At 44.0% G+C, this 27349-nt stretch overlaps 1 protein-coding gene across 1 annotated transcript; it reads left to right on the top strand.

The window, feature by feature from the left end:
* Positions 1-446: 446 nt before the first annotated feature.
* On the top strand, positions 447-27349 carry SLF2 (SMC5-SMC6 complex localization factor 2). Its single transcript, XM_069980196.1, has 19 exons — positions 447-688; positions 5450-5493; positions 10844-11028; positions 12349-12681; positions 12771-12862; positions 14424-14534; positions 14951-15118; positions 16283-16385; positions 16809-16884; positions 17840-17975; positions 20796-20889; positions 21329-21505; positions 21987-22084; positions 23559-23646; positions 24625-24735; positions 25311-25388; positions 25518-25604; positions 26768-26836; positions 27140-27349. The coding sequence occupies exons 1-19, from the start codon at positions 594-596 to the stop codon at positions 27239-27241; spliced, it is 2247 nt and encodes a 748-aa protein (XP_069836297.1). The 5' UTR covers positions 447-593; the 3' UTR covers positions 27242-27349.

The following is a 27349-nucleotide window of genomic DNA, read 5'->3' as shown; positions in this document are numbered from 1 at the left end:
GAAAACTGGGATACAGCCTATTGCTATGGCTGTATCCCAGTTTTCCAGGTGGTCCTACCGCTGGATCCGCCCGCTGCACGGAACGGGCATCATTACCGAGAGTTCGGGTTCGTACGAACCTGAACCGAACTCGGTTTGGACCATCCCTACTCCTGCATCTTCAAGGCACATTTCTAGGGAATACACTAGAAAATACATGCTGCAGTTTGCAATGTGAACTTCAGCATACATTCCAAACAATTGGTGTTCATTACATGGGTCTTTGGTGCATGATATGTGAACACAGCCTAGAATATGTTGCTAAACAGTACACTTTATCCACCAGGGGTCACTCTTTGCTTTATCATAACAAGTTACAACTTTGTAAACGTCAATCGTCTTAATAAAGTTTGTTTAAAAAAAAAATCAAGAAGCGAAGCAGACTCGATTGCTTCTAGGATCCGCCTAGCTACGGCTGGGGAAGCTCGATGCACTCTGCGCTCGATTATTAACCGGAAGTGCTGTGTCCAAACTCTCCGGGGAAAGATGGCGCGAAAAGGGCTTTGGATTTAGGCGCTAAGCTGGACGGCCGCAGCCGGGGCCAGGCTACCGGGATGACACGACGGACCCTCAGGTTTCATTTATCTCCGGTTGACGCCTCTGAAAGTCCCGTCGCTAAGAAGAAAGCGGGGACGTGTGGTGGTGCTAGGTAATGGCCCCCTCCCCGCCCGTCACAGGGGGGCGTCCTTCTCCGAGCTCTGCAGAGATAGAGGCGGCTGTAGGACGGCAGCAGTCCTGGCTTTATCGGGACGGTCCTGGCGTTATGCAGGAGTGGGCGGTCCGGGGGCGGTCCCGGCCGGGCCTGTATTGTCTACCGGGACTGCACCGTCCATTGTCTCCTGTGGGCAGCTATAGCAGCGGGATAGCGCTATATAGAAGCTATGGCACGGCTGGCAGGAAGCTGTCATCCCTCTGCTGCCTGAGCTGGCAGTCACTGGGCCAGTCCCCAGCAGCTTCTCCCTGCACCACCAGCCATGAGTGACAGATGCCTATGTCTACCTATAAAGTGACTGTACCACCAGGCCCAGGCAGCAGCACTGGAGGCGGCAGACCCACCCTTAGTGGGAGAAAACCCCTGCCCCACTATGATAGGGTTCCATTGATTCTAATGGAGGGACTGGGGTTTCTTCCCACTAAGGGTGGGTCGGCCCGCCTCCAGTGCTTCAGCCTGGGCCTGGTGGTACAGTCACTTTAAGTCCACAGTAGACGTAGCAGGTAACGAGGACCCCAGTAGCTTCTCAGCAGTGTAACAGCTGTTTTGCGTAATTAATTACACATCACCAGGTCTGGTAATGCGTAATTAGTTACGCGAAACAGCTGTCACACTGCTGAGAAGCTGCTGGCGTCCTCGTTACCTGCTACGTCTACCGTGGACTTATAGGCTGGGTTCACACGTACCGACTCGCAGCGGAGGTCTTACTGCGAGGTTTGCAGCAAGATCCTCTACAAGTTAAGGTCCTGGAAGACCCCTGGGACTATATAGCTGCCCCCTTAACCCCTTCGGCTGCCGCTCGGCTCCCGCACTGTCTGTGTATACATTACCTCTCTCCTAGCGTCCTGCTCTCCCGCCCAGCCAATCATTGTGTTGCCCAGCCACAGCCACTTTTGGCTGGGCGGGATAGCAGGAGGCCAGGACCCCGTGCAGCAAGGAGAGAGGTAATGAATACACAGACAGCGCGGGAGCCGAAGGGGTTAAGGGGGCGGCTGCATTACATACTCGCAGCGGTCTGAAAGACTATGTATGTAGTCCCAGGGGCCTGCCAGGACCTTAGCTCGCAGCAGATCTCGCTGCTAAACTCGCAGCGAGATTTCCGCTGTGAGTTGGTACGTGTAAACCCACCCTGAACATGAATTCATAAAAAAGGAAAGAAAAATTTTAAATGGTGAGTGCCCTTATACTCTAGTGTTTCTACTGGTGAAGATTTCCTGTTTACCTATCCCATAAGTAAGCACCACCGTATTACGTGCAATACTCCCACATACACAATTTTTTTTTATTTTTGAACTGGACACAGTAGTGCCTATTGCTCTCTCTAGCCTGTATCATGATCAGACTGCATACTGTATTACACATCTGTAATAATAGACAGGAGCTCCAGGCCCCTCACTGCTATTGTTTTTGTATAGTGACAGCATGAAGTACCCGGCCACCAAGTACGTAAAAAGCTGAAAGCAATGACTCTAAGGGCCCTATTACACGGAGCTATAATGGGCCGAATCGAGCCGATAATTGCTTCGTGTAATAGAGACAACGATCAGCCAATGACATCTATTATCCGCTGACTGTTTTAGGTTTGGACCTGAAATCGTCGGGCATTGACCGCGTATTGCTACGTGTTATAGCGATGTACGGCTGATGATTCCCCATACCTCTGACACCTTACTTCTCTCTGCTCCCAGTGTTCTCTACTGTGCTTCGCAGGTTCCCAGTCCTGGTGGCTGCAGTGCCTGAGCAGCCTGTCAGCTGACAGGCTGCTCAGCCAATCACAGGCTGCAGCGGGAAACTGCAGAGCACATGAGAGAAGACCGGGAACGGGGAGAGGCCTGACCACTTTAGTCAGGAGTTTGGGCAAGGGCTTTATGGACATCGCTAACAATGTCCATGCAGCCCTTATTTCCTGATTATCGGTTCGTCCAATAGGTCCAGAAAATGAGTGCAGATTTAGCAGATTGGCGCTCGTTTACTGAAATGATTTGGCATTTGGTCCCTTTTTAAAGGGAACCAATCACATCTAAAATCTCTGAAAAGGGATCAAACGTTGCAAATACTTGATTGTATAGACTGCCTATTAATATAACTATTCCCTCTGCCCCTGCCCGCTGTTTCACAAAAATCTACTTTCATAATCCTCCTGCGCTGTATGTTAATTAGGGTGAACTAGTCATTTGGGCAATCTATCTCTTCAAACTAGTCACAACTGTTGGGCTTGTCCAGCACTGTAATCACACCCCTATGGGCGTGAGGGAGGTGGGCCTGGCTGCTCGTAACAACTCCCATGTCTGTATTCCGCAGTGTTGCACATGTCAGAATATTGGTTCTTTTTCAAATGCTTTATAATGTTTGATGTATACTGATGTCTCATCTCTTCCCACTGATAGACCAAGGTCTGTGCAGAGAATGCTAGCAGAGCTGACACACGCATGGTGTAGCTGTGTGCTGTTTAACAGGGAATCTGTTTACCCGGGGGAGTGTATAGTGTAGGTTTGGATCTCTGCTTGCTGACTGTGAATAAAAACGTTCTAGTTCCATCCAGACTCTAAGAACATCCATAACACTTAGAATATAGAGAGCTGTGACGCAAAGACAGGTACATATACCTGCATTCAGTGACAGCAAGCAGAGGTAGAACTATAACTTTTCATATGACAGAAATCTAGGTTCAGGGACACATGTAAGTCTGTGGAAGCAGCACAGGTGCATGGAGATGATGCAGATGATGTCTCCTGAGGGGCTGGGTTACCAAGTTAAAAGACAGCTAACCCGGCCCCCGGAGAGGAGATTACATGTCCTGTGTCTACAAAGGGAGGGGGAGGGAGGGAGCAGCGTGTTGTCAGCGTGGATAAGATGATTTTAGACATTCAGAGCGGATAAGAATGACAGCCCTTTTAAAGATGCTTGCTTCTCTGCGCTCCCCTCAGTGTCCTGTTGTGGTGTCGCCGGTGTCCCCTACAGATAACAGTGCTTTCACTTCTGAACTTGAATTTAACCTGCTGATAGCCACCTATTGTGCAGGAGGTGTCGAGGATGAAGGTATGTGTCTTGCCATCATCCTCGGTGTCGTTCCCATGCAGTTAGTCATTTACTTCTCTGTCCAGTAAGAGAGCACTGCCTCACCCCCTATATCGCCGATTCGCTGCTCCTAATGGTGCCCCAGTGCTCCAAACACTTTTACTAGACCGAGGTGTAAACGACTAACTGCATCGGAACAGCACCTAGGATGAAGGCAAGAGACCATCATCCTTGGTGCCTCTTGCGCAGTAGAGGGCTATCAGCAGGCTTCATGCGTCTTGGAGGCAAACAGCTGACTGCAGCAAAGAGTGCACAATTACTGATCTGTGTATCTGACATTTTTGAAGCCAAAGCCAGGAACAGACTATAAACAGAGAACAGGTCATAAAGGAAAGACTGAGATTTCTCCTCTTCTCAAATCCATTCACTCATTGCAGTTTCATTGCCGTACTGGATTGTTTCTGTGAAGACTCTGCAGCACTGTGACAGTACTGCAATGAAATGTGTATAAACACAGCCAAATAGGTAACTCTGTCCTAGAAATTCCCTCTTTCACTATAGTAACAAATTCGGTGGCAAATTGGGTTTCTTCTCTGCTATTCCACTTCATATGTTTTGTATTAGGTTTTACCAGCCAGTTAGCGCTTAGTCATTGTTGTGGACCCATGGGAATGGCTCTTGTTTGTCTGACACATAAATAGCACACTGCTGCTTGCACAAGCCTCTCTGCACTTCTCTCTTTTTCACTCTTGTCTCTTAATTTCAAAAGTGGAGTTGCAGTATATCTGTCTTACAGTAGAGATAGTGAGATTTGCTATAAAACCCTCAGTCACATACATTGTATTACAACCAGCTACATTTGCTTGTGCAACTTATTTCAGTCCTATAACTGCTTCCTTCTCCTGGCCTGCTATATTTTACTATATAATTGTATTCCTCATAAAAGAACAGTTCTCGATGACATATTCTTATAGCGCTGTGATGCGCCATTCCTCTGTTGTTCTTAGGCTGGGTTAACACTACGTTTTTGCAATCCATTTTTTGCAAAAAAAAAAAAACGGATGAAAAACTGAAGAACTGTGTGCATCTGTTTTGATCCGTTTTTCCATTGACTTCCATTATAAAAAAAGGGATCAAAACAGATCTGCTTTTTTTAGCATACACAAAAACGTGGTCGACCTCATTTTTGTGTACGTTAAAAAAAAAGAAAAATATTGGTTTTCTTTTTTTTTTTTTTTTAAACAATGGAAGTCAATGGAAAAACAGTTTAAAACAGATGCACACAGCTGCATCTGTTTATTTCATCGGTCTTTCATCCTTTTTTTGAAAAAAAAAAACTGATTGCAAAAACGTAGTGTGAACCCAGCCTTGCTAGAACTCAATAACCCACTGGGTGTTGCCACATCTTACACTATGAGCTCTGGTTGGATAGTGGTGACACCCAGTTGGTCACGGAGCTTTACATTTTCAGTAATAAGAACAGAGGATTATATTGAAAGGAAAGGACTGCAGCAAATAAAGTCTCTGACTCCAAAAAGCTACAAGAAGCATATAGAAATAGGATTACAATAAGCTGCATAGAAGAACAAGGAAAAGCTTCAGCTACCAAAGAAAATCTTTACAAAAAGTGATAAAATTGTGTCGATGTACTATTTACCACATATCTTTTTTTCTTTGCAGAAACCACCATATTACAGAGTTCTTTAAGCCATCCAACAAGCCAGGTATGTTCCTTATTTTGGGCACATTATGTAATGCAGACTAGTGGCCTAGCTTTAGGATGAGCCATGGATATTGGACTAGTTGGGGGCCTCCTGACACCCCTGCTGATTGGTTGACATAAAGAAGCCCAGCAATAGTAATGTAGTTGTAGGGAGTAGGTGGGTCTTTATTGGTTGATGTTATTGTCTTGTGTTTGTTAACCCCTTAGCGACCCATGACGCATCTGATGCCACGTCATGGTGCCACGGGGGGTGTTCAGAGCAGGGTCCCGGGCAGTGCCTCTATTAGCCGGCGCGGGTCACGTTGCCGCGCCGGCTAATTAAGCCTCTAAGTGCAGCAGTCCAGCATCCAGTGCAGCTATTCCAGCGTGGCCCAGCTCCAGCTTCCAGTGCAGAAGTTCCAGCGTGGCCCAGCTCCAGCTCCAGGGTCTGGTAGGCTCACCCAGTGGGTGATATTCCCCCTCCTCCACTCCCCAAGCTAACAGCCCTAGCTACCATGTCTGGACCCCCCTAGGGAGCTCGCTCCCGTGGCTGTGGCGACACACTTTGCGTGTGCTCGTTGCAATAAGAAGTTCCCCTGCGGTCAGCCTGGTTCCCTCTGCCTGCTATGCCTTAACCCTGGTGCCACTTCCCAGGAGCCCCCCCCCCCCCCCCTCCAGGTTCAGATGTAGCCTCTCCTGAGTGGGCTAGGTCCCTGTCCTAGGCGATCGGTGACCTCTCTAAGCTGTCGCAGGTCATGATCCATGCCATTGAGCGGTTGCCCTCCCAGGCGCCTCCAGCAGCAGGACCCTCCAGGGTATCTCCTGACTCCCCTTCCAGAGGACAGTGTCATAAGAGACCTAGACTCTGTCTCACAGTCACCCTCTAAATGTTCCTCAGACCTTTCTCCTCCCAGATCCACTGCAGGCGGTTCCGCTTCCCAGCGACCCCTCTCCGCCACCTCGGAGCGTGCCAAGGCTTTGTTTCCCTTCTCCCCTGACTTGGTCACTACATAGACAGTGCCCCCATCTGTGGACCCTCCAGTTTCTCGACTTTCCAAGTCTACTACTCTGCCTCTGGCAGATGGTGCTTCACTCACTGACCCAGTGGACAAGAAAATCGATGCTTTTTCGAAGTCTGTCTTTGTTGCAGCTGGTTCGGCCCTACGTCCTACCTTTGCTGCATCCTGGGTCAGCAAGGCTTTTTCCTCTTGGGCCAGGCAGTTAGTCCATGACCTCTCCCTTGACACCCCCCGTGAGGATCTCCTGTCTCTGGCCTCACAGATTTTACATGCATCCAAATACTTGTGCGACGCTTCTCAGGAAGCTGCTCGTTTGTCTGCGCGGGCCCTGGCTAACTCTGTAGCCATCCGACGCTCTGTCTGGTTAAAATGCTGGTCAGCTGACGCCGCCTCCAAGAAGGCTGACTTTTCTTCCCTTTGCAGGAAACAGACTTTTTGGGGAGCGGCTGGATAAAATAATCTCGGACACTACAGGGGGGGGGGGGGGGAAGAGCTCCTTACTCCCTCAAAACCGGTCCCGGTGCCCTCAGCCTCCCAGACATTCCAGCCATTTCCGCTCCTTTGAGCCTCCGGAATGTCGTCGCCCGGCTTGGAAGCCCTCCTTCAAACCCCGCCTCTCCTGGCAGCCCCCTTCTCGCCCTTCTAAGGGTCCTGCCCCCAAGTCTTCTTCCTGAGGGTCCTTCCCCACTCGGGTCTCTCCCTCAAGTAGGGGGTAGTCTGCTCTCCTTTAAGGAGATTTGGCTTGCCCATGTGTCCGATGTGTGGGTTCGGGAGGTGGTGTCCTCAAGATACAAAATGGAGTTCGTGTGCATTCCATCTCTTCGCTTTTTTCCATCAAATCTCCCACGCTCTTCGGCACGGCTTTCCGAGTTTTTTCGGGCGGTTCAGAATCTCCTAGCTCAAGGAGTTGTGGTCCCAGTTCCTCCCTCCGAGCGCTTCCAGGGATTCTATTCCAATCTGTTCACAGTCCCCAAAAAGGACGACTCGGTCCGTCCTATCCTGCATTTGAAACGGCTGAACAGGTTTGTTCACCTTCGGCGGTTCCGCATGGAATCCTTGCGATAGGTGGTCGCGTCTCTAGAGCAGGATGAATTTCCTGCGTCTATAGACATCCGCGATGCCTATCTGCATGTTCCCATCGCAGCCAGTCATCAACGTTTCCTACGTTTTGCCGTTGGTTCTGGACATTTCCAATTCGTTGCCCTGCCCTTCGGGCTCGCCTCGGGTCTTTACCAAGATCCTTGCACCTTTGATGGCTCTGCTTTGGTCAAAGGGGGGGGGGCTGTCCTGCCATACCTAGACGACCTCTTGGTAAAGGATCGCTCCAAACAGGACCCTTTGTCCAGTCTCCAGATCACACTCTATCTCATGACCAATTTCGGTTGGCTGATCAATTACAAAAAATCATCCCTACTTCCCTCCCGCTCTATGGAGTTTCTCGGGATGCTATTCAACACCAAGACGACCCACGTTCTCCTTCCTCCCAACAAAGTTGCCTCCCTGCGCTCGGCAGTCACTCTGCTCCGCTCGGGCGCCCCCTGTTCGATTCGCCTTTGCATGCGAGTCCTGGGCAAGATGGTCTCCTCTTTCAAGGCAATCCCCTTCGCTCAGTTTCACTCGTGCCCTCTGCAGCGAGCGATTCTGTCTCAGTGGGACAGGTCCCCTCTCTCTCCACAAGAAGATCCTCCTGTCCCCTGCTGTTCGCAGGGATCTTCTTTGGTGGTTGACGTCTCCGGTGGTCCTTCTCGGCCGCTCGTTTCTCCCCCTTAATTGGCGGGTCATCTCTACGGATGCCAGCCTGTCCGGGGGGGGGGGGGGGCTGTCTTCGGGAGCCTCAGGGCTCAGGGCTCTGGGTCAGGGCACGGCTTCACATCAATATCCTGGAGCTCCGGGACATCTTCCTCGCCCTGTCTCAGTGGACCGATCTCCTGAGGGGTTACCCAGTCCGTGTGCTTATCTGAACCGTCAAGGCGGCACCAGGAGCCGCTCTGTCATGACCGAGGCCGCGCGCATTCTTCATTGGGCGGAGCGGTTTGTTCCGGCTCTCGGCAGTCCACGTTCCCGGGGTGGACAATTGAACAGCGGACTATCTCAGCCGCGAAAGACTGGATCACAGCAAATGGGCTCTTCATCCCAGGGTGTGTGTTCAAATCTGCCGGCGGTGGGGATTCCCAGACGTGGATCTCTTCGCCTCCAGGCCACAAACTCCCCACCTATGTGACTCGAGCCCGGGATCCTCGCGCGTTGGCGGTGGACGCCTTGGTAACCCCATGGGAGCAGTTCTCCCTGGTTTACGCCTTTCCTCCTCTGCCCATTCTCCCACGAGTCCTGAAGCGCATCAAGGCACTTGGCGTTCCCGCCATTCTTGTCGCTCCAGACTGGCCGTGCCGGTCCGTGTACGCCGACGTAGTGCACCTCCTGGCCGACGCCCCCTGGCGTCTTCCCCTGCGGGCCGACCTCCTTTCACAAGGGCCAATATTCCACCCCAATTTACAGGCATTCTTTTCTTGGTGTGAACAGAATAATTTTCATCCCTTGGTGTGTTCCACGCCCAAGGTTCTTTCCTTTTTGCAATCCGGTCTGGATAAGGGCCTCAGTCATTCCACCTTGCGTTCGCAGGTTTCCGCCCTGTCTGTTTTTCAGCCGGCTCTTCCTTTTCGCCCTCAGGTGAAGACTTTTCTTCAGGGGGTGGTCCATTTGGCTCCTCCTTTTCGACAGCCTGTAGAGCCCTGGGACCTTAATTTGGTTCTCGAGGTTCTGCAAGATCCTCCCTTTGAGCCTCTTCGGGAGGTGTCTCTTTGTTTCCTTTCTTGGAAAGTCGCCTTCCTGGTGGCGATTACGTCCATCCGTAGGGTGTCTGAACTGGCAGCGCTCTCTTGTCGCTCCCCTTATCTGGTCCTTCACAGGGACAAGGTTGTGCTTCGTCCTCTTCCCTCCTTCCTGCCGAAGGTCGTGTCGGCATTCCACCATAATGAGGACATCATTCTCCACTCCTTTTGCCCTGCACCCTCCCATCCTAGGGAACTGTCCCTGCATTGTTTGGACTTTGTCCGGGCCATACGGATCTACTTGTCCGTCACTGCTCCCTTCCGCCGCTCTGATTCCCTGTTTGTGGTCCCGTCGGGTCTGCGCAAGGGGCTGGCTGCCTCCAAGACCACCATTGGGTGTTGGATCAGGGCTGCCATCGGAGAGGCCTACCGCGTTCGTGGCAGGGCTCCTCCTTTTCGGGTCACCGCTCACTCTGCTCGGGCTGTGGGGGCCTCTTAGGCGGTTCGCCATCAGGCCTCAGTGTCCCAGGTCTGCAAGGCCGCCACCTGGTCTTCAGTTCACACTTTTTCAAAGTTTTATTAGGTCCATATCCTGGCTTCCTCTGATGCCAGTCTGGGCCGCAAGGTTTTGCAGGCCGCTGTGCGTTAGGCAGGCCGCATGGGGATTGTAATCTTCTTTCCCCACCCTCTGGGACTGCTTTTGTACGTCCCACTGGTGCTGTGTCCCCCAATGACAGGCACAAGAAGAGGATTTTTTTGTACTCACTGTAAAATCCCTTTCTTGTGGCTTCATTGGGAGACACAGCTCCCACCCTGGTGTTTTGAAGTTCTTGCTCCCGGGGCTTGTTCTGTTCTTGGGTTTAGTTCCCGGGACCAGCCTGTTTTTTTTGCCTGTTGTTTTCTTTTCTTTTCCTACTGCTTGTGACTAAACTGAATTAGCCTGGTGTCTGTAGGAGGGGTATAGCCTGCCAGGCGGAGTCACTACTTCTGTCTAGTGTCGCCTCCTAGTGGCAGTAGCCTATACCCACTGGTGCTGTGTCCCCCAATGAAGCCACAAGAAAGGAATTTTACGGTGAGTACAAAAAAATCCTCTTTTTTTTCCCTCTCTGCCTGGTTGCTGAAGAGCAGGTCTCTTTCGTCCTGGGCTTCTCATATTTTGCTCCCTACCTGCTAAGCCTTTCACATTAGTTTTCGGTCACAGTGCTCACATCCTTTAATATGTCATAGGCAGACATATAAAAGCTTACACCGTTTGTGTTTTGGCAAAAAAAAAACAAAAAACAGATAAACAAAAAAAAAATCATCAGTATGTATGATGGATAGTTATTCAACTTTGTAATATATTTGTCCCAGCCCATGACCATTTTCACTTTTCATTGGCTAGAAACAATGAATGGAGACTGAAACCTGTCCAAAATTTGTCTAGAGCTGCAGCTCCTATAACCAGCTTTTCCTGTCATGGCATGATGAGAGTTGTAGTTAGGAACTCTGAACTAAAGATTCCTGTGAGATCATTGTGATCTCTTCTCTTTTATAAAGTGAGATACCCTGTTATATTTGATGGCATCCTGTTTTCTCTCCACAGATGCACTTATTGCTGCTTTTAGAGAATCGGTCAACAGTGACTCAATGAAGCTGCAGCCTCAAGATGCTGAATCTTGGGATTATACGTCAACCACATTTCAGAGACCCAGAACAGTCCTGACGCCATCGGAAAACATGAACCTCCGCCTTGTGCCCTGTAAAGTCAGAAAAGAAGATCAGACAATTGTAAGAAACTTTGAGGAGTTTTGTCCAAATTGCGGAAGGAGTTTATTGTCTCCAAGGGTGTTGCTGAAGAGACTTAAGTTGCCTGTCAATCCAAAGGTTTATTTAGATGACAAAGGAGGGTATAAAATATTCTCAGATGATTTTAAGGCTGTTCATGTCTTCAGCAGTGATACTGGTCTGCACTCATCATCTGTAAAATGCCGGTCACGTTCTAGAGGTAAAAGCGCGCTGACTATTTTGGGGAGGCTATCTCCATCATGTAATGACTGGTACTTTAATAATATACCTCAGACTACGATAAGTAGGCAAAACCAGTGCTCTCCTTTAAAGTCTCTTAACTTATTAACATCAGATTCACAGGCACCCCTTGACTTGTGGCAGGATGAACTAACACAGAAGAAAAACTTGAATCTAGTTGTCAATCTAGGGACAACTGGGTCAAATCAGTTTGGTCAACAGGTATGAGTGTGTGCAACCTCATAGTAGTGTGTAGAAGTGTTTTTTATTTCTTTCCTCAATTGCAGGCTTTATGGCGTTGCAGCTATGTACAGTATGGGGCCATCACCCCATAGCTGTCACTTTTTAAATGCAGCAATTATTGTGAGTCCATTGGATATATTTAGTTAGTATTGTTATAGCAGATATAAGAATACACTGATTCCCTGGAGATTTATATAATATAATGGAAAGGGGTTATCTCATCAGGGACAACCCCTTTTAAAATGCAAGGCAATAAAGCTGATCAGCCCAGGTCTCACACTAGAGGGCCCTAAGTTATCTAGCATTAGAAAAACATGACCACTGTCTTCCACAGACAACACGACTCAGGTGTTGTCTCAGGAAGAAAGTGGTAATGTTTTTATAACACTGGATAACCCCTTTGACTAATAATGCTAATGTAAGCTAAAACTTAATGGCTAGATAAGCATAATTACATGAGATAAAGGTCACCTAAATGCATTTTTAGATAGGGTTTGATGACGGTCTCATGTATATGGTGGCCACCTGACAACAATGTCTAGAGACTTATCTTCCAATTAGAGCAGACATGCACATGTGGCCCAGGCTGAGTGTTAATAGCGGAAGTCAGGTGAACTGACTGCTGTCTTTCTTGTATGGTCAGCTTAACCTAAGCCATACAAGAAGCTTGTATAGGATTTGTTAGAAAAATCTAAACAGTAACAATTGTTGTTAATTGTTAATTATATCCACTGGATTCAGTACTTGTTGCATTTTGCTTTTGTGTGTGTATTTCTATATTGCAGTGGCGGTAGACTTAAATTTAGCTTATTGATTTTATTTTGTTGTTTATCTTTACAGGTTAAAAACGTTACTTCAAGTTCCAGTGAGGCTATAGACTGTGGTTTGGCATCCCCAGCACCTAGCCACAGTACTTCTGCATCTGACTCGGATGAAGGCAGTGTGAAGTCAAATAAAAAAACAGCTTCTTACAGAGCTCTTTGGGATTCCTTGGATAGTGATGATTCATTTACAGGTTTCTCCTTAAGTAGTGATAATGTGGAAGAAGAAGAGACCTTTAAACCATTAGATGAGATTTTCAACATGGCAACTAAAGCGGTTCCAGCAACCCCACAAAGGCAAAACCTAGACCACTCACTTGTTTCCTCAACACAGTCTTCACTTGGAACTCCAGTATGTCTGACTTTAGACTAAATATATACATGAATTGTCTGTTGCTGTATTGAACGTTGTCTTATTTAACTTTTCTTTTTCTTTTTAAGGTAACAAAAAATGTCCAAACAAATCTGCAAACGTCCTTGCTGTATGCCAATGACTTGGATCGACTAGTGAAAGAACATGAGGAGAGCAAAAGGTTTGTCTAATCTGGAATTGTATATGTAATGAATTGTGGTTTCAGCTATTACTTCTGCTATCCAGTGTAGTATTTAATGCAAAAATAGTACATATTGAAAAATAAAGTTTTATGTAATGTTGTCAAAGAAATATATATACATTTTTGGGGTTTTTTTTTTGCCTCCACAACTCCCCTTAACTATTGTTGGGAGGCATGAATGCCTTCAGTCCAGGGCACATGGCCATTGAAGGAGAAGTCCAGTGAAAATTTTTTAAAGTATTGTATTACCCCCCAAAAGTTATACAAATCACCAAAATATACTTAAATAATTATGGGAATGCTTATAAAGTGTTTTTTACCCTGCACTTACTACTGCATCAAGGCTTCACTTCCTGGATAACATGATGATGTCACGACCCGACTCTCAGAGCTGTGTGGGCTGTGGCTGCTGGAGAGGATGATGGCAGAGGGACACAGGGCACTGGAGTGACACTGAACATCCCTCTGCCATCATCCTCACCACAGCCTGCACAGCTCTGGGAGTTGGGCCGTGACATCACCATTTTATCCAGGAACTGAAGCCTTGATGCAGTAGTAAGTGCAGGGAAAAAGCACTTAATAAGCATTTCCAGTAATAAGTGTGTAATGGTGATTTTGTATAACTTTTGGGGGGGCAATACAGTGCTTTAATAAAATTTTTCACCTGACTTCTCCTTTATTGTTGATTAGCAGCCTATATACACCTTAGGTGTCTAGTGTCTGTGAAAGGAAATATCCTCTCTGTTTTCTTATATCCACCAGCTGGTATAGCTTAATAAAGGACAACTCCCGTGGGACCCCCCCCCCCCCCCCCCCCCCCCAAAAAAAAAAAAGAAAAGAAAAACACAGACACCATACTCACCATCCCTCTGGTGACGATCGCCACTCGATTCGCCCGCCGTCCGCTTCTCCGTCACTGCTGTCCAGCGATGTCTCTCACTTCCGGGTCCAGCGGATGGTAAAGGCTGCCAGTGCGCTTGTGCAACAGCAGCCTTTTCATTGGCTTGAGCGCATCACATGGCTTCCAGCAAGCTCAGCCAATCAGGGCTGAGCAAGCTGGAAGCCATGTGATGCGCTGCAGCCAATGAAAAGGCTGCTGGTGTGCATGTGCACCGGCAGCCTTTTCTATCCCATTCACTTTCCATGAAGACGCTGAGGAGGAAGAAGACCCGGACCCCCCCCTAGCTCTGACGTTGTCTCAAGATGGCGCCCGGGAGAAGAGGACAGTGACGACCGTAATAGATAATGTATAATTTCTTCAACTTCCGGGTCGGGGGTCCGAAAGTGGTGGTAGGGGGCCAGACCGAGTATTTAACCACATTACAAAGTTATATAACTTTGTAATGTGTGTTAAATAAGCAAAAAACATTTTTCGTGGGAGTTGTCCTTTAACTTGTGTAGCCCTTTACAGCTTCACTTTAATCTGGGCTGCTTACAATAGAGAGGCTAGGGGGAAGTCTTAACTACATATCCTAGAAGCGCAGAGGGCTCTGAAACAGTGTTATGAAAACTGTCTGTCTTATTGGTTTATATGCATCAGGATTGATGAAATGGAAAAGCTGCTACATGAAGATTTAGAGAATGGTTTGGGGGTGGCCAATGAAGAACAAAATGACACTGCCGAGGATGGTGAACTTACAGACGAGCACAGGTAAACACTGTTGATTGTTTACATGAATCTTCGAAAAATTTAGTGATGGTTTATTTCGTAGTAATAACGTTTATGAGCCGCATTACTACTGCATTTAATAGCTCACTGCAAAATCATGTTCAAATTATTTATTTTTAAAGCCCCCTTAATTCTAGATCTCTATACAAGTGATCAGGGTTACTATACAGAACGCTACAAAATCCAGAAACAAATTACATGAATAAAGTAAATGTTAGAGTGGTACATAGAGATAGAGGACCCTGCCTATGGTGGATTACAATCTTCAAACTAGAAACAGTCTAAAAACTGCTTTTGGTACTCACATAAATGTTTTAATGGATGTTGTGTAGATCTCTGGACTGTTCTTTTGTGTAACTATTCACAGATTGCTGTATTATCCATAATTCATTTCATAGAGAGATTTTGGAGAAATTTAAATTGGTCCCAAATGCAATACCAGATCAGCATCCAGGGGAGGAGATCTTTAATCTAGCGAAGTCTGGAGCGATCTTTAGTCTCCGTACACTTGACTTAAAACATTCAGACTTCTCTTCTGTAAATTCTGAGGAAAGGATCATTTTCAGGTAAGTTAACTTATACACACATGCATATGACATCTTGCAAAGCAAACATGGGGCTTCTCATTTATGCTTGCACCATGATACACTATCTTACAGGAAATAAATAGGTAAAAAAGTGAAGTACATATTTCACAAGTTTGCAGACTAAATGAGTTACATGATATGAAGACACAAATCTGCCTGAGAACAGCAAAAAACTTTCTGCAACCAACCTTGGTATTAGAAATGAGCAAAACTACAGTATGTTTGGTTTTGAGAAGATGGATGCAAAACCAACTTATTGTAGTTGTGCTCATCTCTACTAAGTATGCTGCAAAAAACGTGACCTCTGTAGCTGACAGCTGTGGTTACCGACCAGCATCTGATCCAGTTGTTGCCAGCGGTGACAGGCGCATTGAGGTATTTAGAAGCAGTGCACGAGGGACTTATGAAGTCTATTTGGCCATGGATCTGGTATGATAATAGTGTTTCTTCCGAAGACCTACCTTCCAAGGTAGGGGACCTATTACAGGCTGCCTGTATTAGTCTGTAATGGGACATCTGCCATCTGACAGTTTACTGCAATACATAGATATTACAGTGAACGGTGCAAGCAATCACAAGGTTCCTTAACTTCCTATAGCATACACACTCTAGGGGGAGGGGGTGTTCACTAAGGTAAATTTGCGTGTATATATCAATTTGTGCCATAAATAGTGGTGTACGTGCCACTCTTAGGTTTTAAACAAATAAAGTCTTTGTGCCCAAGGTAAGGCTGGGGAAAAATTAGAATAAAACTCTGTACGTTCCTGGCTGAGCATCACTTCCTGTTGGGAATGCAGGAAGCGCCCGCTCAGCCAATCACTGGTTGAGGAGAGGGGGAGGTCACTGCTATGGCCAATCATAGGCTGTATCTATTTTTATCAGTTGTCCCTGAGATCAGTGGGGTTTAGCTGCTGTGATGGCTTCCATAAGTGTCACACACAGGAGGGATGGGTCCTGCATCACTATTTCTCTGTACAGCACCCTCAGAAGCACCAACAACATGTAAGACCTTATAGAGCAGAAAGAGGCATTTTTCATATAATATATATTATACTGTTTCATATATTTACCTGTACTATTTTAAAATGTTGTTGAAAATGTAGTGCCTGTTTAATATAGTTGCCTTTTCCCTTTCTCGTACAGCTGTAGTCAAGAAAATCAAATCACATTGGCCACGGAGGGTTTTTTTACTTTTTTGTATCGATTTAAGAAATGTCCCGATTTTCTAATGAAGTGGATGTTCCAGGTAAGCATCATTTCAGGCCCCTCATAACCATAGGGACCCCAACTGTGCAGGAAATCTAGATGACAAACTTGTTAAAGATATTTTGTGGACAGATGCACTCCCCCATTATTTCAAATCGCACAAAATTGTGCCATTGGGCTAATAAAGTTGCTATGAAAAACCTCTCATGATTATATGCCTGGTTGTATTCACTGGTACAGAGAAGATAATAGGAGGAGACTGGGTATGTCAGGAGAATATGCTACCCTTAAGCAAGACCTCATAGTATCCTGAAAGATTAGTTTTTATAAAAATGATACTTTTGCTTGTTAGCACAGAAATATGTATCACAGATATATAAATGATATACCTGCCGCAGTGTAACCAGGTTAATGTGTAGAATGTGATTGCAATGAATAATAAACGGCAAACAATTTCTTACAGATGGTTTCCGTTCATCCGTCATACGCCGTTTCCGTTAAACTTCTGCACACGCTGATAGAGATTTCTTGCAATAATCGTAAGTATGGTTACCAGTTATTCCAAAGAAGCTTATTACAACTTAAAGTGTCACGGTTGTTTAATTTTTTTTGCAGAAATCAATAGTACAGGCGATTTTAGTACAGACTTTGTAATTGGGTTTATTAGCCGAAAAATGTTTTTATCATGAGAAAGTAGTTTGAAGGAGGCACCAAAACAGGACAACAAAGAGTTAATTTACAGCTACATCACTTCGCTATCTTCTCTTAAGTCAGCACTGACCTCTGAATAGAGGCTTTCACACAGCTCCCACTGTGTAATCCTTTGTTCTCTGCTCTCTGTTGCCGACTAATCTCCCTCCTCCCTTTCCCCTCTCTATAGAACAGACAGGGACATGTCTGATGCAACAAGACACAATTTCCTGATAATTTGCAGTGAATGAGAGAGGGGGGGGGGGGCTGGGGAAAGTATTTTTGAATGCAGATAATGGCATATTTGCCTAATAAACCCAATTAAAAAGTTTCTTAAAATCAACTGTACTATTCATTTCTGCAAAAAAAAAAAAAAAAATTACAGTGACACTGTAAATATCAACTTTAATCAAAACAGATTTACCCTTTTATGGTTGTATGAAGGCCCATAGTCAGTTTACCTCTTAGCATAGACATAAGGGCAAATTGAGGTTTTTTGTAATGTATTTAAGAGTTCTTACATGTTTGGAGCAGAACATTAAGGCTTGGTTCACACTACACTGGGCTCCTATGTTGCTGGTATATGTTAGTATGCTGAGGTATACTGTAATGAACTAAACCTAGTTTACTAGAGACTACATGATCCCGATTGTATACTTTTATGCTGGGCTAAAATAGAAGACAGCGTTTGATAAATGATCCTGCCCCTGGTACATTGCAGTATAAGTTGGCCCACCGTACTTGGTGAATCCAGCAACCTAAAGATAACCAGATCTTCAATGATAATTTTCTCCATTTTCATAGTGTCATATCTGCAAGAGAAACCCTGGACTCCATCATTGTTGGATATAGCTACTGTGTTTGCAAACATGGGGATTCACTTCGATACTCTCTTCCCTCTCCCACATATTCGGCCTTCATTCAGCTCTATAGAGTTTGGGTAAGTTAACAATTACCTAGTATACAAAGTGTTCTTGTCCTAGAACAAAAACTTTTGGCTTATTGCTGAGATGTGTCAAAAGATTTAACCTATTGGGGTTCAGACTCCTATAATTTCTAGATATAGCCTGTTGAAGTGGACAGTAACACATTTCACTCTCCGACTGGTCAAGATTTCTCTGCGGTTGCAGAAGGAAACCCAATAGACCTATACTGAAGACATCTCTTGCTATTGGTCAGAGATTACTGCTAGGGGGAAATAGTGTACTAGCATGTGCTTTCCCAACTATATTTACAATTTAGTAGGGACCCAAACCTGATCAGAAGGTTTGACATGTCCTTGAGACATGCAGTCAATGTAATACAGTGCATGTTCACAACAAATCCGCCAGAGAACAGTAGCTGCCCTTTTAGTAGCTTTGTACACGGGCTAATGGAGAAGGGTCCTGTGTGCATGGCCATATTAAAAGGCCTCCATATACCTTATATATCGATTGATATTCAATGAATGACTTTAGGAGTAGATGCTTATGAGGGGATTTACTGCTTAGGTTGTTTAGTGTTGTTGTTGCATTGCATTTGAAAGTTATTTCTGTGTTTATGTGAGTTTCTTCCAGGTATTACAGCTAGACCAATTCCTGCAGATAGCTAAACTGGCTCCATTGTAAGGGCCCTATTCCACAGGACGATTATCGTTTGCATAATCGTTAACGATTTCAAACGACCGCTATTGCGAAAGACCTAAAAACGTTCACTTATTTCCATTGAACGATAATCGTTACTTACGATCGTAATTGCGATAGTTTTTCTACGCTATTTATTCGCTATTGTGTTCGTATCTATAGCAAACGACCGAATGACGTCTTATTCAATGCGAACTATTTGCGAACGTTTTGCGAGCGAGCAACGATAAAAATAGGTCCAGGTCTTATAAAGCGATTTCTCGTTCGGTCGTTAATCGTTAACTGCATTTCAACCGAACGATTATCGTTTAGATTCGAACGATTTAACGATAATCTGAACGATAATTGTCCGGTGGAATAGGGCCCTCTTGCCTCTTAGGGCCCTTTTACATGAACCAATGTTAGGCAGGAATCGTGCTGATCAGTGTGATCTGTGCTCGTTCGCAACGCCAGAAAAAAGATTCAATCAACTAATGAACATGCTCGTTCATCAGTTGATCTGGCTCTCTTACTCGGTAAACTCGCTTTGGCAAAGGGTTACTGCAAATGTAAGCTATTGAAATATTCCCAGAGGAACATGGTATTCTGGTTGTTAAGGGAGTGTACGTTTCTGCTTTGGGAATTGAGCATCTTTGAGTTGGAACCTATGTTGTAGGGAAAGCTTTATTTGTAGCTGAAGGTGTGTTAGTTCAAGGCATGATGTTTTGTGATGTACTAAACTTCCTGAATAAATACATAGGTTTATATTACAGTATAATTAGTAAATGGCTATAGATAATATACTTTCTAGTATTTATACAGAGTCCACTCCAACTGGCTGGTTTCCCCCCTTAATTCCCAAATCCGTCAACACTGCTTGTCTGCAGGCAATACTTGCACAAACCCATTGCCTTATAAACCTCCCAGCAGTAATGCCAACTATACACACAAATAAACATAGATAGAGGTAGGTTGATGGTTGAACAACTGGTAAAGGAACATGGTGCACTTCCTTTCCTCCCTTTAGGGTATGTGTACACTACGGAATCACGACTGAAAAAACCATCACGGATTCCGCAGTTCGCACCCGCTCGCAGACTGTGGCGGCTGTGCGTGTCTCTGCCCGTGTCATAGACTCCATTCTAGGCACGGTCGTATTCCGCCTTCCGACGAAAGAACTGACATGTCAATTCTTTCGGCGGACAGCGGAATTGGCCCGGCCATAGAATGGAGTGTATGGCACGGGCGGAGATGCGTGTGGCCCCCAGAGCCCGCGAGCGGGTGGGAACTGCGGAATCCGTGATCGTTTTTTTTCCAGTCGCGATTCCAAAGTGTGCACGTACCCTAAAAGGTGGAAACAAAGTGCACAATGTTCCTTTACCAATTGTTCAACCATCAAGCTACCCATATTTCATGACACCGGTAGCGCCCAAAGCAAGCCGGAGTGGGGACCCAGTAGTGTATGTACCCGGGTTTAGTATGTCATCCCATTGAAGTAAATGGGAAGGTATCTGTGGCGGATTTCGCTGCGAACTCGCAGCATGAAATCCGCTGTGGATGCAGTACGTGTAAACCCAGCCTAAGAAGACTAGCCAGATATCCCTCCAGGCATAGCCAGAATCCTGCACCACACTGATAAGGGGCAACACCTAGAAACAGCTTTCTGTGGATCATCAGACCATTATCAGTATATCATCAGTAATTGAGTTGGATATTGTCTGAAAGAGACACTTAATATGCTGGTTTTGGTTGTTTACTTAGAGTAGCCTCCTCTCTGCTAGGTCCTTCCATGAAGGGATATCTGGTTAGTCTTGTGTTTTGAGACTTGTAACTGAGGCTCCGTAATTGTTTTTTTTTTTTTTTTTTTGTGCATATCCTCTTGTGTACAGGTGGTATAGTGATTCCTGTTGTTAAGTTATTCTGATTTTAACGTACATCACAATATGGATTTCTCCCTCCCTGTACTTTGGCTTTTGTGCCTTGTTTGTTTAGGGTGCGTTCACACCTACAGGATCTGCAGCAGATCTGCAGCAGATTTGATGCTGTGTTCAGTTATTTAAATGAAATCTGCTGCAGAAAATCAGCTGCAGATCCTGTAGGTGTGAACGCACCATTAATAGTAAACATTTGTTGCAATAACTAATTGATTTCATTACCAGATCTGCACTGCCCCTGGCTGAGTTATTGCAAAGCGGCCCCTCTGAACCAATATTTTCTTGTGTTCCAGAATTTCAGATTGCTCACATTATTAAGGTAAGAGACATATAAACATCTTTTAATATAAACAAATTGTGAACACAACCCTGTAAAAGAATAAAGATATTTCCGCGAAAGGTCTCTTGCACACAGCTGTATTGTTTCTATAATCTGATGCATGTAGCTGAATCCACAAGAAACACTGTAGTGTGGCATATGCAGTTATTTATGCTATATGCAACTGTGTGTAAATGATTGTCAGAAAATTTCACTTATTTGCTTTTTTTTTTTTAACGCTTCTACAACCTAGAACACAACCCCCCCTCCCCATTGTAACAAGTAATCAGAATTTGTAACTTTATTAAAATAAAGCTCCTTCATGGTTACCCACAGTAATAAATAAGTGGAACATATCTCCATGTAGTCTAGGAAAATGCTAGGAGAAACAAATGGGACAAAGCAAGTGGCTATGTATCTAATGTGTGCACTTCTACAGTTTTTAGGTTTTTGCTCTGCAGTCTGCAGAGAAAGCTTCCTTGACCTCGAAATCCTTGCACTCATAGTTCTCCTCCTAAAACTGCATTTAGAAAAGGAGTTAAAGGACTTTCCTGCTATGGACTTGCACTGTCTCATTGAAACACTGCTTCAAAATATCAAGTCCTGGGACAGACTAGTAAGTGGTGTCAAAATATGGCAAATCTATTTAAAGTGTCACTGTCGTTTTTTTTGTTGTTGCAAAAAAAAAAGGGGAGGAGGGAGATTAGTCGCCAGCAGAGAACAAAGGATTACACAGGGGGACCTATGTGAAAGCCGGTATTCAGAGGTTAGAGAGGTCAGTGCTGACTTCAGAGGAGATAGCCCGGTGATGTAGCAGTAAATTAACTTTTTGTTGTCCTGTTTTGGTGCCTCATCTCCCTGCACCCCTCCCCTCTCCATAAGAGAACCATGAAGACAGGGGGGAGAGCTTCAAACTGTTTTTCATGATAAAAATGCATTTTTCGGTTAAACCCAATTACAAAGTTTCTTAAAATCGCCTGTACTATTGATTTCTGCAAAAAAAATTTGAACAACAGTGACACTTTAACAAACTGTCTTTTTTTTTTTTTTTTTTTTCCTTTATTTTTTTTTTTTAATTCATTTATTTTTTTGTTTAGATGCCAGAAATGTTTTATGCTATAAGTGAACTTTCCATTCACCATCATAACTACATAAAATTGCTGCAGCTCATTCCAACTTCAGAGGATCGTGGAAGGTAGTAATTTTTTTTTACTTGTTGATAAACTGTCTAGTTTAAAGGGAACCTGTCACCCCGTGGCCCCAGGCAGCAACTGACATACAGGGACATAAAGCTCAATATACTTACCACATTGGTCCCGGTCCCATCCCGGATCCCACTGTTCACCCGGAGAAATCGTCGATTCTTCTTCTCGCACCCATTATGGTAATGAGCGACGCCAGGCCCAAAGTCCAGCCTTCTCCACGCCTCGGACTGTTGATTGACCTTCCTCCTCGTCTTCATTCTTCTCGCCGGATCCCACACAGGCGCCGTGACGGACGTTTTCGGCGCATGCGCAGTTCACACTTGAAGCCGCTCCACAGCTTCACTGTTGACCGTGCATGCGCAGAAGAAGTGAGAAGACTGAAGACGTCAATCAAGTTCCAGGAGCAGTGGATGGGCGGCAACGAGAAGAGGACCTCATGAATAAGCTGGACTCATCCGTTGATTCCTATGGACGTTGGACTCATCTCAGCTCATTACCATAATGGGCGTGAGAAGAAGATTCAGCGATTTCTCCGGGTGAACGGCGGGATCCAGGACGGGACCGGGACCGATGTGGTAAGTATATTGAGCTTTATGTCCCTGTATGTCAGTTGCTGCCTGGGGCCACGGGGTGACAGGTTCCCTTTAAGTCTGCACCAAGTATTGGCTCCTTTTTATGCTAAAATGTGGGCCCAGAATAGGCACATTTGTTGGGGCACATAAACTTACTTTAACTTACTTTAACAGTGCCTCTTGGTCAAGTAAAGTGCAAAGTTTTGTAAAATGGTGTTTGGTGGAAGTTACGCATACCAGATTTTTTTGCACAAGTAGTTTTATCTCCTGCAGAAAGGCACACTGCTGGGATTTGTTGTGCAGAATGGGTGGTCAGTGTCTGAGGTACCCTCATGGCAAACAAAATAGCACTCTAATAGTCCTGAGAAGTCAATGTTTATTCACCTTTCAGGCATGGTAATATAGTGACAGGATCTTTGTTATACTAAAAAATTTACAAAATCCCACATTTTTGACCCTTGTAACTCAGGAATAAGTGGGAAATTGACAGCAGGGAAGTGCAGCACTCTATCACCTCTATTTAGGCATCTCTATAAACTTGTAATGTAGCTGCCTCAATGGAGATTGCTGCAAGCCTGGGGATGAAGTTGCTACCTCAAACTTCTCACAGCTCGTTCTTCTAATTGATGAGACAGATCAAAAGTTTTATGACAATGCCTACATCACTTTGTGAGAGTGAATTGTCATTGGATTACCATGCTTGATGGGTGAAAAAAAAACACTTGACTTGTCTGGGCTATGGAAGTGGCACTTTGACATTATGTATGGATATGTTCGTACCGAATACACCAATGCTGGCATCTTAGCTTTCTTATTACATTTAATTTTGACATAATGTATTGTTAAATGCATGTTATCCTCTGGTCTTATCCTCTTTTTATTGCACTCTCAGACAGCTGCGAAAACACCTCAGCCTGATTTTCATATCCAATATTCTCTATGGAAACTGCTCTTATGTACCTTTGGACTATGATTCTCAGGTATGTAACTACATGCAAATTTCATCCTCTGTATTGTTGGCATGACCATAGTCTACTGTTACATTTTACTATTGCTTTTAGGGTTCTGTTCAGGTTAGGCTGGGTTCACACTGGGTTTTTGCAATCCGTTTTTTGCAAAAAAAAAAGGATTAAAAAAACGGATGCATTTGTGTGCATTCGTTTTAATCAGTTTTTCCATTGACTTCCATTGTAAAAAAAAAACGGATCCGTTTTTTTTAACGAACACAAGTAGTGTCAGCTACGTTTTTGCATCCGTCAAAAAAAAAAAAAACTGATCCGTTTTGATCCGTTTTTTTTTTGTTTTTTTTTTTAAAAATGGAAGTCAATGGAAAAACGGATGCACACAAATGCATCCGTTTTTTCCATCCTTTTTTTGCAAAAAACGGATGAAAAAAACGGATTGCAAAAACGCAGTGTGAACCCAGCCTTAGCATCATGGCTTTCATACCAGCTTTTAAGGATCTCATAAAAACAATAGATCCTAGGAGTTCCCACTGACTTTATAAGTCTGTTGAACTCTAGGTTTTTTTTTTTTGTTATATCAGGAATTGCACAGGAGACGTTTAGTAGTATTGCCGTCTAAAGAGCAAAACAATCTACAAAGCAAAGACTAGCTGCTCTTTACAGATAGACTAGGAATGCACAACACAGATGAGCTGTGGATTTTCACTGTAAAGAACACACCACACATCCCCAGCAATATACAGTACAACGCATGTGAACGCATGCTGATCATTCTGCTGCATAGTTAATAGTTTATGGCAGAATCCGATATGGAAATAGTTTGCATCATGTGGATTTGGACTCAAACTGCAAACCATTACATACACTGTATTTTCTCAAATAATGCAACTGTACACCTATATACCTGTACACTGCATGCAATATAGCACATATCTAGATGAAACTCACTCCAGTTATCTTATTTAACAATTTTCCAATATGTTTTTTTACAAGATGCGCTTTTTATGTCACGTAATGTCTCAAGTGAGGCCCTCATCATTGGTGAAGAAATTGCAACAAAGTCCTGAAAATGAGTCTAAGACTTTACTCGATTTGGATCAAGAGGTAATGGGCTATGAAAACTTGAAATCTCTTCTATCTCCATTTGACAATCCATCTGTCTTTTACTGGAGCTTACTTGTGTTTTTTTTTTTGGTAGTGATACAAAAGCTGACTTTTGTTATAACTCATAAAATATAAACCAACAGGGGATGTAATATAAAGCTAGTTTGTAGTAAAAAATTTTTTTTTGTTTAGTGATCATGCTTTATGATCATCAGAGCTATACTTCAGGTATCCAGGTCCAGTCCCCTCAAGGCAGCTTTGTAGTCTTGTGCTGGTGAAAATAACAAAACAAACGCAGGAGACTTCCTGTGTTTGGTCTCTCTTTGTTTTTCAACCAGCACAAAACTAGAAAGCTGTCTTCAGGAGACGGGACCTGGAGTTCAAGTAAGTATAGCTTTGTTTTACAGCATAATAAAATAATTATTGCAAACATGCTTTATTTCAGATCTCCTGTTTAGAATCTAAATAAAAGTTATGATACGTACACATAAATTAATGTATACAATGTATTTAAGAAAAGTGCTATCAAACACTGTTTTTTGTCTGATTTCCTTATCCAGTGTGTTATCTTCTAGGCATACTATCTGACCTTCAGCCTTTTACAGCTTGTAAATGATGCCAGTAGCTCAGATGAGCCACCTTCCATACAGAGAGTAAGTGCAGTACTTCACATGTAACTAATGTGCCTTCATAAACCAGGACAGTCTGTATAAAAATGAGGTAGATAACGTGTGTGTATAGGTAAAAAAATATATATTTTTTTATTTTCCTCTTTGGTACAGAAACATCTGCTGAAACTATGCACTGAACTGGAGAAGCATGTAAAAAGTGATATCCGGGAGCATGCTAGATATTTCTACCGAACAAAGGTACATTGGTCCCTTCCATAATGTCTCCAATATCCGCAGATCAGTCTCCACATCAAGGGCCCTGTGACCCCTTCTGGTCTGCTTACGGTAACTGAGGGTAGTTAGGAAGCCGAAAACAACAAAGCTGGCTATTTGTGTAACTACTATTGACATGAATAAGTTATGCAAACACTGTAGCACTAAAAGCTACACTGGTTCCATAATTTCCAAGTTACATAACTAGTGTAAATTCTAAAAAAAAAAATCAAATACTTTTAAATCTTGAAAACTGGAAGATGGAAAGGTGTGGTCTGCAACAATGTTTGGACTGATACACGTCACATTAACATCCATATGGATGCTTGGATCCTAGGATGTCCAGCATAACATTTGATATGCAATTGTGATCTTTCATGGTGTACTTTATTGAGCCGAATGTTTGGGTTTATATATATATTTTTTTTTCTAAAAACACATTTTCTTTTGTTCTAAGTAGTAATAATAACTTTTAATAATAACTAAGTAGTAATACTTTATGGACCAATGCCAAATTTAAGCAGTGAGCAGCAGTTAGGGGCAGTCCGATCTGTTTGTGGCAGTGCGGACCCAAATGTAGTACAGCCTTCTAACATCTTTCCAGAATTCAGTATTTTGTGCTACAGAAATTCAGGCACCTTCTTGTTTTAATTTTGGTAACCTTTTTAAAGGAGCTTTCCGCTCAGGTAAAATACATGTTAAATAATTCCTCCCTCCTGGAGACTAACTATTCATTCCATGGTTTATATCTTTTCAGTCTCCTTCTCCCAGTTTTCAGTCTCCCTTCTGAGATGGCTCATATTAACAGCGTCTCTGGATGGCAGTCTCTGCACTCTTTAATGCAGGGATGGTTAATGACAATGATGTCAACAGCATTAGAATAACCCTCCTGGCATTACTCCCAGCCAGGGACACTGTTTACATGAGCTGTCTCAGAAGTGATGGAGGGAGTCCAGAGCAGAGACTGAGTGAACAGCTCACACACGGTTTTTTGTCTCTTCAACAGAAAGCAGCAACTCAGAACAGGGGAAAGGAGACTAAAAACATAATAACAAGTACATAGCAAGTTTTGTGTTTTTTTTTTTTTTTTTTTTTTTTTATAATTTTTGGCACAATAACAGTACTTTTATTAATTTAATTTGTTTTAGGTGAAAGATTTAGTTGCCAGAATACATGGTAGATGGCAAGAACTGCTGCTTTATTCTCGACCAAATCAGGTAAACAAAACTTTTATTTATATTATATTAAGATGCAATAAATAATAAGTGGCAATGCAAGATAACTTGTAGAGCAGCTAAAGCGGCTGTGGCATTGAGATCTCTCCTTGCCTACGACCGTATGTATGATCTTTTGCTGTATTGTAATATCTTTTTGGATCTACATTCGTCGCTTCATCCAGTAGTTGTAGTTAGGTGTAAAGAAAAAACTGTTTTGGCCACTGCTTAGCAGAGTGTATTTCCACTATAGGTATTACATGTGTACACTGTATTTACATTTTCTTTCTTTATTCTTTAATCCAGGGAAAGCTTCATGATTACTGGGAGCCAATGTGTGATAGCTCAAGCACCCAGCAGGAAAATATTGTTGAGTCTCCTCAGGATTTTCTATATGATGACAACTAGTGTCCATCTGACCAAACGTTTACCATGTTAAAAAATGTAATACTGCACTTTAATTATAGTTTGTTTTTTATGTTATTTATAAACAAAAATTAAAGCACATTTGTTGTA

Source organism: Dendropsophus ebraccatus, chromosome 8, assembly GCF_027789765.1.
Source record: "Dendropsophus ebraccatus isolate aDenEbr1 chromosome 8, aDenEbr1.pat, whole genome shotgun sequence".
NCBI classification, from domain to species: domain Eukaryota; kingdom Metazoa; phylum Chordata; class Amphibia; order Anura; family Hylidae; genus Dendropsophus; species Dendropsophus ebraccatus.
Note: the sequence above shows the minus strand (reverse complement) of the source record. Positions and strands in the feature narration are given on the sequence as shown.